The following is a 13,346-nucleotide window of genomic DNA, read 5'->3' as shown; positions in this document are numbered from 1 at the left end:
TAAAACATGGTTTAATCAATTATAAAAATAGGAAAGTTGTACACTCACACCAGTGGCGTAGTTAGGGTATCCGAGGCCCGGTGCTGTGTCAAATTTTGGGGGCCCACAAAATAAAAGTGTAGGTCGTTATGACAAGGTAAAACTGGTGTGAGAATGTTCAAGTAATTGATAACAATATATAATTTCTTCAAAACTTGTGTCATTCTTTATTGTAGTCATTTAGTGCATGAATAATTAAAATATACGGAGTGATGTGCGCCTCAAGAAGGTTAAATGTCAAAATCTTGCATAATCTGAGATAACGCCCTAAAAGCCATTGGTAAGCACATGTGTAGCTCGTTGTTTCTGAGCAAATTAATGAATATGCATCCAAACCAACATCACTGGCAGGTAGATAATGATCCTTTCTTCACGATAGAGTTGTTTAATAACGTGTAAATCCATTCAAATGCTCAGAAACAACGAGCTACATACATGGTTACCAATGGCTTTTAGGGCGAGATCATAAATTATGCGAGAAATTTTGGGAACATTGAAATGGTAAGTCAAATCAGTGCTGAGAGTTCGTAGATTTTGATCTACAACTACTTCCATCAAGTTCAACACAAAAAAAAAGTTGATTCGCCAATAGCATCTAGGTATGCTGTCAACTGCATCATTCATATTTTTCCGTTAAAATTTACTCCCATCAAGTGATGAATTTTTATTCGTGGTAATTGGCATGAATACCTACTGAATATAAGTTTGAAAAACTAACAGTCAAAACAAAACCAAATCTGATTTTATCGTGCCTACAAAAGAGAAGAACCCAAAGATTTGGGTAGTTGATTTATGGCGATAAAATTGATTTCCTAGTTGGCGGATTATCGCACCGGCTACAATATTTAACCGTCTGTCCATCCGACGTCGTCTCCGTCGTCACCTGTCGCCACCAGCTTGCGATATGTCACGCCGCAGGAAAAGGGGCCTTTTCTCTCACACCTTTCAGGCGGTCTGTATCAGCAGGATCAGGTACGAGCACGAAGCGGCGATAATCTGGAAGCAACGTGTGAAATTTATTGCCTATTTAGATTGAATTAGTCGATTTCGTGCTGGAAATAACGCTGCATTTTACACGGCCCAAAGGAGCATTGACGACGACAACGTGGGCCTGGCACTATGGGCCAGAAAACAAAATATTGCGATATCTCGCATGCATGCGCGTCATAAAGTTTTAATAGTTACTCTGATAAATGAAATGCAAATTTACTGTGAAATATCGATGCATATTAACCTTCCAGTCGTCGCGCGGTTTGCCACCGTCAGAACCACCACGCTGCAATTACGAGGTTTTTTCAACAGTGTTGTACAAAATACAACAGCGCGACGACTGAATTGTTAAAAGTGATAGTTTTCAAAACATTCCAAACATTTTTGACTTTGTATTACATAAAGTTGATTTTCATTCATCATGAACGTGGTTGGAATTTTGTCGCATAATTTTGATTCCTGCACCATAGTGCCTGGGCAACCTTTCCTATTGGCCCTTTTATGCGAAGAAGGGTCTTACCGTCGTCAGGAACGAATTGTTCAGCGCAAAGCAGTAAAACATGACTGTTTCCTCTTGCATACATTGGACAACCTTACTTAAGCCGTAAATCTGCATGGAAGGGTAAACAAAGTGTGGTCAGTACAATATTGCACAACTGTGAAATTTCGGCCGCAAATTAATCAGAATACGACTTACGCATTCGGTCAGTCTGCTGTCCAGGCAAACAATTCCAATCCGCTGTAGTTGCTCAAGAGCTTGCATCAACTGAAAATTTAAATAAAATAGACATGAAATGAATGGTTATTTTGAAATAACGATATATATTAGGTTTTGTTAGCAAGCAAATAAAAGTTTCAATTTCCAATGCATTTCAATTTACCTTATCGGAAAACTTCGATGTTCCATTGATGATGAATAAAATCTCGGTAAAGCTGAAAATCGCAGATACGAATGAGAAGGCAATCATATGCAAATCGTCATCATCGAGCGAAGCATGGGAGAGATCACAGTAGAACATATACAGCTGAAAACGATGCAAAGTTGAGCTGTTATTGAAATTGGTTATTCCAATAACGAAGATAGTGGATCTGAACTTTTGAGTGAGTTAGAAATAGTTTAAAATATAGACACAGCAATCTCCACAAGAAGTACGATAATGTTTACATAGATGGAATAACGAAAGAAGAGGTGACAGTTTTGCCTCTGATTATGATTTTTTATCTGAGAAATTGCAACTAATGATTGATGGACTTTGAAAACCACAACGATGGCTGAGGCAACCCAAGTTGGTGTGAAATTTAAAATAAAATTTTAATTAGATTACGTTTCTTCAATAGATGGAAATTAGTATTTAAACATATTAAATTTGAAAGCAATCTGTTAAATTTTCAGTTTTTAACATAGAAATTGCGATTGATGCGAACTTTAAAGTATATCTTAATAATCGCCTGGATAGAGCAAGTGGTGGAGATGCTATCACCATTCATAAATATATTAAACATCAACTTATTCCGTCATAATTAACAAAAAATATTGAAACTTTGGCAGTTTATGATGATGCAAAGTTTGGTTAATATATTTTCATAGCTGCCTGTTTGCCTTTTTAGAACAGCAAGTTTACCTGTTTCAAACTGGCCGGTGGAAATTGACTCGCAATACGTATTTTTGGTCGTTGGAGACTTGCTTGCCAACAATTTCTTAGAAAATATCAATAATTTAATGCTTGCGTGGTCAAACTTGGTTCATTCATTTATTTATTTAGTTAACATCTAAACAGATGACACTGAATCAACAATTTCACGCCACAATACTCGGTTCGTGGCCGCTTCTCTCCATCCTCGGTTCTGCCCCTCGCTTGCCAAATCGATGCGCACAAGATTTGCCAACCTGGCTTGCTGCACTCCACGCCTTTTTGTACCAACCGGATCCGAAGCGAACACCATCTTTGCAGGTTTGCTGTCCGGTATTCTTGCAACAGGCCCTGCCCACCGTATCCTTCCAGCATTGGCCACCTTCTGGATACTGGGTTCATCGTAGAGTTGAGCTCGTGGTTCGTTCTGCACCGCCACACACCGTTTTCCTGCACACCGCCAAAGATCGTCCTCCTGTCGCTTGGTTGCATTCACCACCAGTCCAACTTTTACTGCCTCGCGTTTCAGGCGGGTGAACAGGTCTGCCACCTTTTCAAATGTTCGGCCGACAATGTCCATATGATCCGCGAAGTAAACAAATTGACTGGATCTCGTGCCCAGCTCTCCACATAACATTTTCTAGCGCAAAATTGAACAACAGGCACGACTGTCCATCACCTTGTCGTAGTCCCCGGCGGGATCCAAACGAACTGGAGTGTTCGCCTGAAACCTTCACACAATTTTGCACACCTTCCATCGTCGCTCTTATCAGTCTCGTGAGCTTCCCGGGAAATCTGTTCTTGTTGTATGCCGCCTTGAAATCGATGAACAGGTGATGCGTTGGGACCTGGTATTCACAACATTTTTGGAGGATTTGCGTACAGCAAAGATCTGGTCCGTTGTCGATCTGCCGTCATCGAAGCCGGCTTAATAACTTCCCACGAATTCGTTTACTATAGGTGACAGACGACGGAAGATAATCTGGGATAATTCTTTGTAGGCCGCATTTAGAATGGTGATCGCTTGAAAGTTCTAACGATCTAACTTGTCACCTTTCTTGTAGATGGGGCATATTACCCCGTTCTTTCACTCCTCCGGTAGCTGTTCTGTTTCCCAGATTGTGCCTATCAGCCGATGCAGACAAATGGCCAGCCTCTCCGGGTCCATTTTTATGAGTTCAGCTCCGATATCATCCTTACCAGCAGCTTTATTGTTCTTGAGCTAGTGAATGGCATCCTTAACCTCCCTGGTTGTCTCCATCGTCCACAGTACTGACGAAGGCATTTCCTCCGTTGTCCCGTCCTTCATTGCCTGTGCTCAGCGCCATTCAGGTTTCTCAAAATATGACAAATGTAACTTGGTCCACTCTGATTTAACGCCGACCATATGGAAATTCCTATAGAAAGGCTAACCTTTTGTGTTCAGTACTCTAACTGCTTGACATAATAATTCATGGAAAAGTGAACGAACTCTTCTCATGTTAAATCTTTCCAGCTACAAGTTTGCCCAAGACATTTTGATAGGACGCAAGGATTATTCGTTATTACTGATAACAAAGCCTAAATCATGCTGAGATGATCATTCAATTAGGGTAAGTGTTCCCTTAGTTGTGGGTGTTCCTATAGTTGCAGTAGTGCCGTTTTCACTGATTTTATTACATTAGCCACAGAACCGACACTGACGACGTATTGGCTTGTTGATATACGGAATAGTTGAAAAGAGCGTTCAAATTGCTTTAAAACTGATGAAATATCACTGAAACTGCTTACATGTACATTAATTGCGCTTCTTGAATTCATGCGGGTCAAGAAAGTCCAATAGTGCTTAGTACCTCCACTATTGGTACATCTACCCTACTTTCAGAGCAACACGGCTCTTTTGCTGTAGAACATAGTAGCCTGGATTACTTTGATCTATTCTTCCCGCCAGAAACACCACTGTTGCTTGCCGAACTGTTGGTGAAGCACGCTTCATGCAAACCCACTTTATGACGATGAATAACAATTTATAGTTGTAGCTGAAAGGATTTCACATGAGAAGAGTTTGTTCACTTTTCCATAAAATATTATGACGAAGTGATAGAGGGCTAAAAACAAAATGTTGGCGTTTTCCATAGTAATCTCCTTAGCTACAAACTTCAAACGACGTGTGCACAGTCAAATTTCTTCCGAATCATTTGAAACTTTAGGATGATGCTATTTACCATAATAGAAATCTTTTAAGCATAGGGGAGCCAAAGTTTCACTTTAATGCGTATACTTTCGATGAAGTTGATAGATTTGCAGTTCCACGTACCGAGTTTCCAATCGCTAGTCCATGGGATGTAGTCTAAGATGTTGAAATTTAGCGTGACATAATTAGTGTACAATCCCTATGATAATAGCATGGCCTGTTAAAATAATTTTGAAAAAAGGTTTTCTGAATTGAGGATCAAAAACAAAATTCGGCGTTGAAAAGGGCAAATAAAGCATGATTGACTGATTGCAAGAAAGCTCAAAAACTAGCCATTGTTTTAATGTATGACTCACTTGTGCAATTAATTTTCAACTTAAGGTACCGCGGGGCAAGTGGGAACGAAAAAAACGATAGTTCCAACAAATTTTTCAATAAAATTTTCAAATGTCAATATTTTGCAAATCCAACAACACGGTCACATTTTGGCCACATATTTGCTGGTGTTTGCATGAAACTAATTGAATAATTTCGAAATTTTGAAAACCTTTTAAGAAAGTTTTAGAATGAGCCATTTTACGCAGTTACCCCGCTAAACGGGGCAAGTGGGACACATCCAGTTTCATGCGTCAATCCACATCAGTAAGTCAACCATTACAATAATAGGATTGATAAATCATAGATTTTTAATTTAAGTACGTATTTGATGTACATAAGGGATCAACCATAAAATACGTAACGTTTTAGGAAGAAAACTTTTATTTAATAGCATGTCACCTCACATTTAATATTAACTGAAAATTCCTCAATGAAAGCGTAAAGAGGAATTAAACATGTTCAAAACATATCATTTATAAGTTGTAAATTAAAATGTAGCACATAAACAACCAATAATTGACGAAATTATAAATATGTTTTGTTATTATTTATATGCATGGCAGAAAACCACTTAATGGGGTGGAATTGCTTTCCATGCAGTTCAAATAAAATAGAAAAGTAATCGTTCTCATGATGCATTTCAAATTTCATCTCTGTGTTTGTTCAGTTTTGAAGTCGTATTTCAATAATAAAAAATAAATAAAAAAATTAAGTATAAATACACTTTTCTTCTCCCTCTTATGCAATTACGTAATTTGAGATTGTTCTTTTTTGATAAAAATCATTTGTTCGAATGTTCTAGTGCTACTCTCTAGGAAAATGTATGAAACGTATACGAAAAGTTTTGATTCTGGTTTTTGTTTTGATAGGTCCCACTTACCCCAGGTACAAACATATATTGGGGTAAGATAGACCATCAAAAATTTCATATGAAATGCAAACAAAATACTGGTTTATCGTTAGCAGCTTGCAATAATACCCAAAATTGTAGCTTACAGATGGAAATTCGATTTATAACACATTTATTTATTGCGAGTCAATGCAAGACGGGAAACGTGTCACAATTTATCATGCAAGTTGAAAAAAGCGCTGAACTGACAACTGTTACATGAACCACATAGTAAAAAATAACAATATGTTTAGTACTAAAAACATTCCTTGTCATTGTATCTTCAACTTTCTAGAAGAATACCCCCATGAAAAACTTTTCATAAGTGAGCTATGACGAAACGCCCCACTTACCCCGTATTCTCACTTGCCCCGGGGTACCTTATCTATTATCCTGTTACTATCAATTGATTCACTTAAATCATTATGATTGTTTTACCGTAGCGCTACCTAATGGGAGGTAGGCCATGTTGATGTCATCAATTTTTCTGCTCTGCATATTACTGTAGTTATGATTGATTGTATGGTTTATATTTCGGGTAATCCATTCGGCTGTAGAATAACAAATTGCCTCATAATTACTATAATTGCTATTATGCCATCAGATTACTGAACCATACCACCAATCACTCTAATAGACCCTGCTGACAGCCGACCTAATGCATGTTTCTAATACCAGTCAAACATGACGCTCATAATCAAACTCTCATATTTCACATCATTTCACACCAGTTCCAGTACTTGTTTGATATGAGTAATCGTCATCAATTTCCAACACAACTTTTGTTGCCAACATCCAGCAGGCAATTTTCAAAACGGTGCAACTCACGTTCGTGCAACTCACATTCGTGCAATTCTGACTAAAGCATCCACCACAATCGTATCCAATTCAATCACTGCTGCAATACTCACCTCAAATGTCACCTGGCCAAAATCCAAAACCAGCAGGAACAAGATTGACGGCGAATAAATTTCAATTATCGCCACAACTACATCATACAGCTTATCGTACTGAATAATCAACCGGTCTAGGTGATCGCTTAATTTGAGTTCGCTGTTCGTTAATCTATACGCGCTAATATTTGCACTCGAATACTGGCGATGGAATTGGTCCACCTGCCGGGACAGGTCACGGTTTATATCGTCCAGGATGCAGCTGACGGTTAAAAAAATCACACAATAGCGGAAGGCCGTCAACGAACAGACGATGATTGGTCCCATCAGGACAACCGACAGGAACAGGTCACCATTTGAGTAAAGTCGATAGGTTGGGTTCATGTTTAACCACAGTCCGGCATTGGACACCATCAGGTAGGCTAGTAATACCGTCTGATACCACAATTGTTGGCATTTTATTGCTGTGCTGCACCTGCAAATGATTTCAGTGGATGGAGTAATGGAATTTGCGTCCATTTAATTGCTGACCTATCCCATAAAAGTTAAAAAAAAATAATTATAATACATAATAAGCAGGATAAGTAATAAGTACCGACTGCCGTTTGTAGGTATTTTTTGAGAGCCACGAAGTGTGTATCAAATTTGTGAAAAAAAATATAACGAGGCTCATAACTGTTGTTTCAACGTCATGTATCAATGATCCATCGGTTTTCAGATCGTGCTCCACGACAGCTAAAAATCTCGAATCTAGAAATTGGATTATGTTTCTGAAAATTTGGAAATTAACGCCAATTTAAAGTTTTCGAAATGAATTTCACAAATTTTAACCTTACTTTTATTCGTCAATAACTTAGCTTCGACTAACTACATACATATCTACGGTTGTTATTCCGTGATTGAGCACAGTCAGTGAAGATGCTCAAAGAATCAACAAGAAGGAGGAACAAATATTGGTTTGTAACCTTTGCTATTTAGAGACCGCGTTTATCTCTGTATCTCCACAAAAGCGAGGTTTGTTAGTGGGAAGGATCGTTGGGTCACAGGATTCACCTTGATAAGCGATTAGATCAGAGGCGCGTCCACGTTATATAAGATATAAGTGACATTTTGGACGGTTTTGAGTTTAGCTGAGTTGGCGAAAATTTTACTGTTTCCAACCGTTTCATCGATATTTCCATGTGATTCTTCCGCTCAGTAATTATTTCCCAAAGAATTTCTCCACAAGTTTTCCTTGGGAATTTCTCCAAAAATTTTGTTTAAGATATCTTAAGAATTCAACCTGAATTTTCCCAAGTAGAACCACAGAAATGGAAATTCCCCAAAGATTCTTTCAGAAATCATCTTAATTCCTTCAAATATTCTCTGAGAAGTTTTCCAAGAAATTTCCAATTCCTCTAAGATTTTGTCCAGTAATTTAGCCATCGATTTCCCTGGGACATAACGACTGCTAAACGGTTACAACGACTGCTAAAATTCAATCAATAGCTCCTGCAGAAATTTTTGGGATTTCCTTCTAAATTGTCTTACAGGATTTATATAAGATTTCTGTAGATTTATATAGATTTCTATAGATACCTTCAGCAATTACTCCAGAAATTTCTACTAAGGTTTCTAAAGAAAATCCTCCAATAATGTTTTGGGATTTTCTCCAGCAAGTCTTGATTATTTTTTTTTCTCACAAATTCTTTAGGAATGTCTGCAGCGAAATGCCAAAGATTTGCTTTCTGGAAAAATAATTTTTGAGTTAGGAATACCTCTAAGGAAAAACCTAGAGTAACCTCTAATAAAACTTGGGTAACTTGGGTCATCCTTAATCAACAATTAACGCTGAAATAACTCCTGGACACTTGAGCAAGTTTTGTAAGATTTCCTAGATAGTTTGCTAAGATAATTGAAAACATAAATCAATCGAATCTCGGGATAGTATTTCGCAGAATTTTTTGAAGAAATTTCTAAAAAAGCAGTGAACAGAATCTCTAACGTTTTTTCTAAACGTTTGAAGATTGCATGGTAGTTTTTTTTTTTGAAATTTCTGAAGAAATATATGGTAAATCTGCAGGAGTAATACTTGCACGAAATTCTGAAAAAAAATCCCAGAAAAAAAAGATTTGTTCGTAGAACCCCTCAAGAAATTTTGGATTTCTAGGAGAAAACGTGGATTGAACAATGAACAAGTGGAAGAATTCTTGCAGGGTTTCTGAAAAATAGCTATTTTTTCTAAGCTTTCTGGAATAGATGTATGGATTTCCTCGGAAGAAATTCTGTAAAAATCTTTGAAAGATCTCCTAGAATAACAACTGTAGAATTCGATTGAAATATCAGATACAAAATCTCTGAAAGAAATTCTAGGATAGTAAAAAATCAAAGTAATACCTGAGGAAATTACTGAAGGTAGTAGCTTTGGAGCTCCCAAGCATTTCTTGGAGCAAACTTTGGAGAAATTCTTCTAAGCATCCGTTGAAAAATTACTGGTAGAATTTGTAGAGAAATTCTTGAACAATTCCTGGAAAGATTCCTGTACCACAAATAAGAACACTTGAAGAGCCTGTTGGACTCATTATAGTTTCTTTGGAGCCTGTACAATATTGCATCACGATTCAATGCAAGCAGAGTAAGGAAAACAAATTCAGAGACTATTTTGGTTAGAATAGATGCTTTAGAGATCTTCCATCAAAAATAGAGACTTTTTAGAGACATATATTTATTAAAATAGAGAACAAGTCTCTAAAAAGAAACCTACTACCAGTGCTGTCTTTCGAATCATTTATTGGATCAATTTTTTTATCCTTTATATTTATATAATTTTTAAATCAATTTCATTAAACTAACTTGATAAAAATAAACCAAACTGTTTGCTTTTACAATCAGCGGGATTGTTCTAATTTTTTCATCTATTTATGGATAACAAATGGATGAACAGCAAATATTGTATGAATTTATGTATTTAAAAAAAAAATCTTTCAAAAACCGTCAAAATCTGTTCAAAACATTTTTATAAAAACCTATTCGTGTTTTCCATCTTCCATAACAAAAAGTACTACGTTGATCGAGTTTGTATGTTTATTGACCAGATGATAAATAATTTAAATTATTTGTTTTCAATTTTGCTGCTGATCTTGCTTTTTTTATTGAAACGTGTTTAGGACAATCCTTTGACTGTCCTACCCAGGTATTTTTGTGCGTAGTACATGTCCTACCTGTTCTACCCACTTCCCGCGCCACTGGATTAGATCATGATAAACAATTATTTGTGAGATATAAACATGCTTATATATAATATTTTTAGCGTGTGTATCATATTTAACTCATTTTAAAATTTAAAAAATCGAACTCGATTGACTGGAACATCGCAGAACACTCTCATGTCGACACATATAATGACGAACCATTAATAGTTTGCTGAATAATCATTACGTAATATACGCAACATTCCAACCGTTGTAACAATAACATGTGTAGTCAAGCTAACTTAAAAGATTTGTAATAAAAGCATGAGATAAGCTCACCAATTGATCCTCCATCCTTGACTGAGCAATCGCAAACCGCTTTTAGCTTTACTTAACACATACAGAATAACTGAGAATGTAAGATTAGCGGAAACAAAATAGAATGATTTGGCAGTGCTGAAAAATCAATAAATTAATGTTGCGATAACACAAATGCATAAAGGCAAACGGGAGCAGGTCATTTGGCCAAAATAGTCGTTAGGCCGAAATTACTTTTGATATTCTTCATCACATTCATCACCGCTTTTTCTTCTTTTTTTAAACCCGTGGTCACCAAAGTGCGGCCCGCGGGCCGCACGTGGTGGCTGCATCTCGTAAATCTGACAAGTTCAGCCAATTTTTTCTTCGGGGAGCTGCTCTACTCCCAAAGTTATCAAAAACATGAAACTAAATTATTACGAAAAATATCCTCAATCAGAAATAAAAATGGTTGAAGAAACAGGGATGAGGATCACTGTTTAAACAAAGGTAGCTCTTCTAGTAATATTTCACAGCGGATATTGTGGGCCTTCCTTAGACGAGTAGTTAGAGTCCACGACGTTAGGCATAAATAAGTTAGGCAAAAGGACGTTAGGCATAAGGACGTTAGGCATAAATACGATTGGCATAAATACGATAGGCATAATGGACGTTTGGCATAATGGACGTTTGGCATAATGGATGTTTGGCATAATCGATATTAGGCATAATGGACGATAGGCATAATTTTCAAAATGAAAATTGAAATTATTTGTGTGAAAAGTGAGCTGACTTTTTTGGTAATTGTGAAGGGCTTCAAAGATCAAACGTGAATCCGTTGAGGCCAATTTTTAGGATAAAACTTGATTAAAAGATAAGCATGAAAATGCTGTAAATTGCCTTCATTAGCTTTGTGATAACTTCTGTGACCATATAGTAAAGCCATGCTGAAGGTATTTTAGTTCAGTTCCAAGTCGATCTAGGATCCTTGGTTATGAAGTATAATCGTGTTCATGTTTCGTGCACAAATAAGAATGCAAAATGGCTACTTTGGCAAAGCAAACTTTTGGTTAATATTTGTGGAAGTGCTCCTAGAACACTAAGCTAAGAACTTGTACACATATTATTGACAAATTTTCCATCAGACATTATCCCTTCTTTAAATTGAAGGCTGTTCTTTATAGTTATACTGTCAACAAAATTATTGGATTTAAAGCTGCTAATTTTTAGATCGGCAAATTTTTCTTTTTTTTATAATTGAACTGTTCTTTTGAGACATACTTATTCAATAATTAATGTCAGTATTGCTCTTAATACTTCCATCATACATTTTCCCTTCTTTGAATCATAGACTATTCTTCACACTTATGTGGTCGATGTTATGACTGGAAGAAAGGGCTGTTTAATCACCTTCTTCCAACAATACGTCGCTTTGTGAATTCTTGTTGTTCTAACACTTATTGGAATTGTAGATTCACGCGACGCATAATGCTGAATACTATGCTATGTTAAATTTAAACTTGACTGTTAAATTGACTTTAAAATCAAATTTTACATTTCAAACTCGACGAATTTCCATTACTTTCAAAGTGCTTTAGACAATGCTTACATATGTGGCTGATAAAAATTGTTTGAAAAACATCGAAAATTATTGGCAGAAGAAACAAAGGTTCTGTTTTCACTACATTAAAATGATGAGCACACTCGGAGTGGGAATGTAAAGCTCTTTTTGGTGTCACAATACCAGAATATTACTGTTAAGATAATGTCACCTAGAACTCTAGATTGTTGTCTTCAAGTTAATCATTTGCATTATAAGTACTAGTAATTATGGAAGATTTCCCCTCTCTGTCCCAATGCAAAGAAGAAAAATAAGGTGATCATTAGGAATCCACAGGAATTCTCTAGGACTCTGAAGTAGCACGCAAGGAAACTTCAGTATCTTGCTTAGAGATCTCAGGATTTAGATAGGAATTGAAATCTGCTCTAGTGCTCGCTAGAAATTTTGAGCACATTTAAAATTCCGCTGCGATATCTGCTAATCTGACAATATCAACACGAAAATTCCCCTACGATATTGCTAAAAATTCTCAAGTCTCTGATGGAAATCCGATGGAAAATGCAGCATCCCCATAAACCAATTATGCATTCACAAGATTCCGCAAGAGACCTCTAATGTCCGATCTAGAATATCCAGATTTCGCTCAATATTTTCAAGAATTCGCTCTGAAAATTCTTAGAAGCCCTCTGTAAGAACATAATATCCTGTAACGATTTTTTTGAATTCAGTTAGAAAACTCCTATATCTAGCTAGGGATAACCAGGAACTTATAAGGAACATTTTAATTATTTCATGCAGCCAACATACTTGAATAAAAATGTTTATGTGAAATGCAATATATTCCAGTCTAAGCACCCCTGGTATAGAATGTTGGATCGTTTCTCATGAATTTCCATTTTAACCAGGGGAAAACCTTAATTTTAGTTTCTCTAGCTATAACTTTTTTGTTCCTACAAGACGGGGTTGGTGATCCATTGCTTCCGTTTCTGCTTCATAAGCAGAGGGTCATGGCTTCAATACCAGGTCCATCCCTTTCCTCGTACTTTTTATCTGTATATTTCACTTGTTTTCAACTCTTAATATATCACAGATGATCTATCACAGCTCATAGCATTTGCTAGAGCCCGAAACGGCAAAAAACCGTTTCACTACGCTTCCATTTTCCATCAACAAACACCACCGAAATTTTGACTAGGAATGACGAACGGCAAACAACACTGATCCGAAACGCACAACAGCTACTTATTTCTTCCGCAGTCAACAGCACTATATCGCAAAATCCAGCAACCAAACTCGAAACTTTCACGATCTACTACCAAAATGTA

The 13,346-nt window shown here is 36.7% G+C and overlaps 1 protein-coding gene across 1 annotated transcript in view; it reads right to left on the bottom strand.

Annotated features, from left to right (window-relative positions):
* Positions 1-472: 472 nt before the first annotated feature.
* The window catches only part of LOC5572131, a 32,792-nt gene continuing 19,918 nt past the window's right edge, over positions 473-13,346 (bottom strand). The window contains exons 2-6 of the mRNA XM_001660162.3: positions 7,012-7,468; positions 1,911-2,054; positions 1,727-1,795; positions 1,550-1,639; positions 473-1,035 (exon numbers count right to left, since the gene is read on the bottom strand). Of these exons, the coding sequence (XP_001660212.2) occupies positions 985-1,035; positions 1,550-1,639; positions 1,727-1,795; positions 1,911-2,054; positions 7,012-7,468 (811 nt within the window). The 3' untranslated portion in view covers positions 473-984. The remainder of the gene's footprint in view (positions 1,036-1,549; positions 1,640-1,726; positions 1,796-1,910; positions 2,055-7,011; positions 7,469-13,346) is intronic.

This window comes from Aedes aegypti, chromosome 3 (genome assembly GCF_002204515.2).
Source record: "Aedes aegypti strain LVP_AGWG chromosome 3, AaegL5.0 Primary Assembly, whole genome shotgun sequence".
NCBI classification, from domain to species: domain Eukaryota; kingdom Metazoa; phylum Arthropoda; class Insecta; order Diptera; family Culicidae; genus Aedes; species Aedes aegypti.
This window is presented reverse-complemented; position numbering and strand designations above follow the sequence as displayed.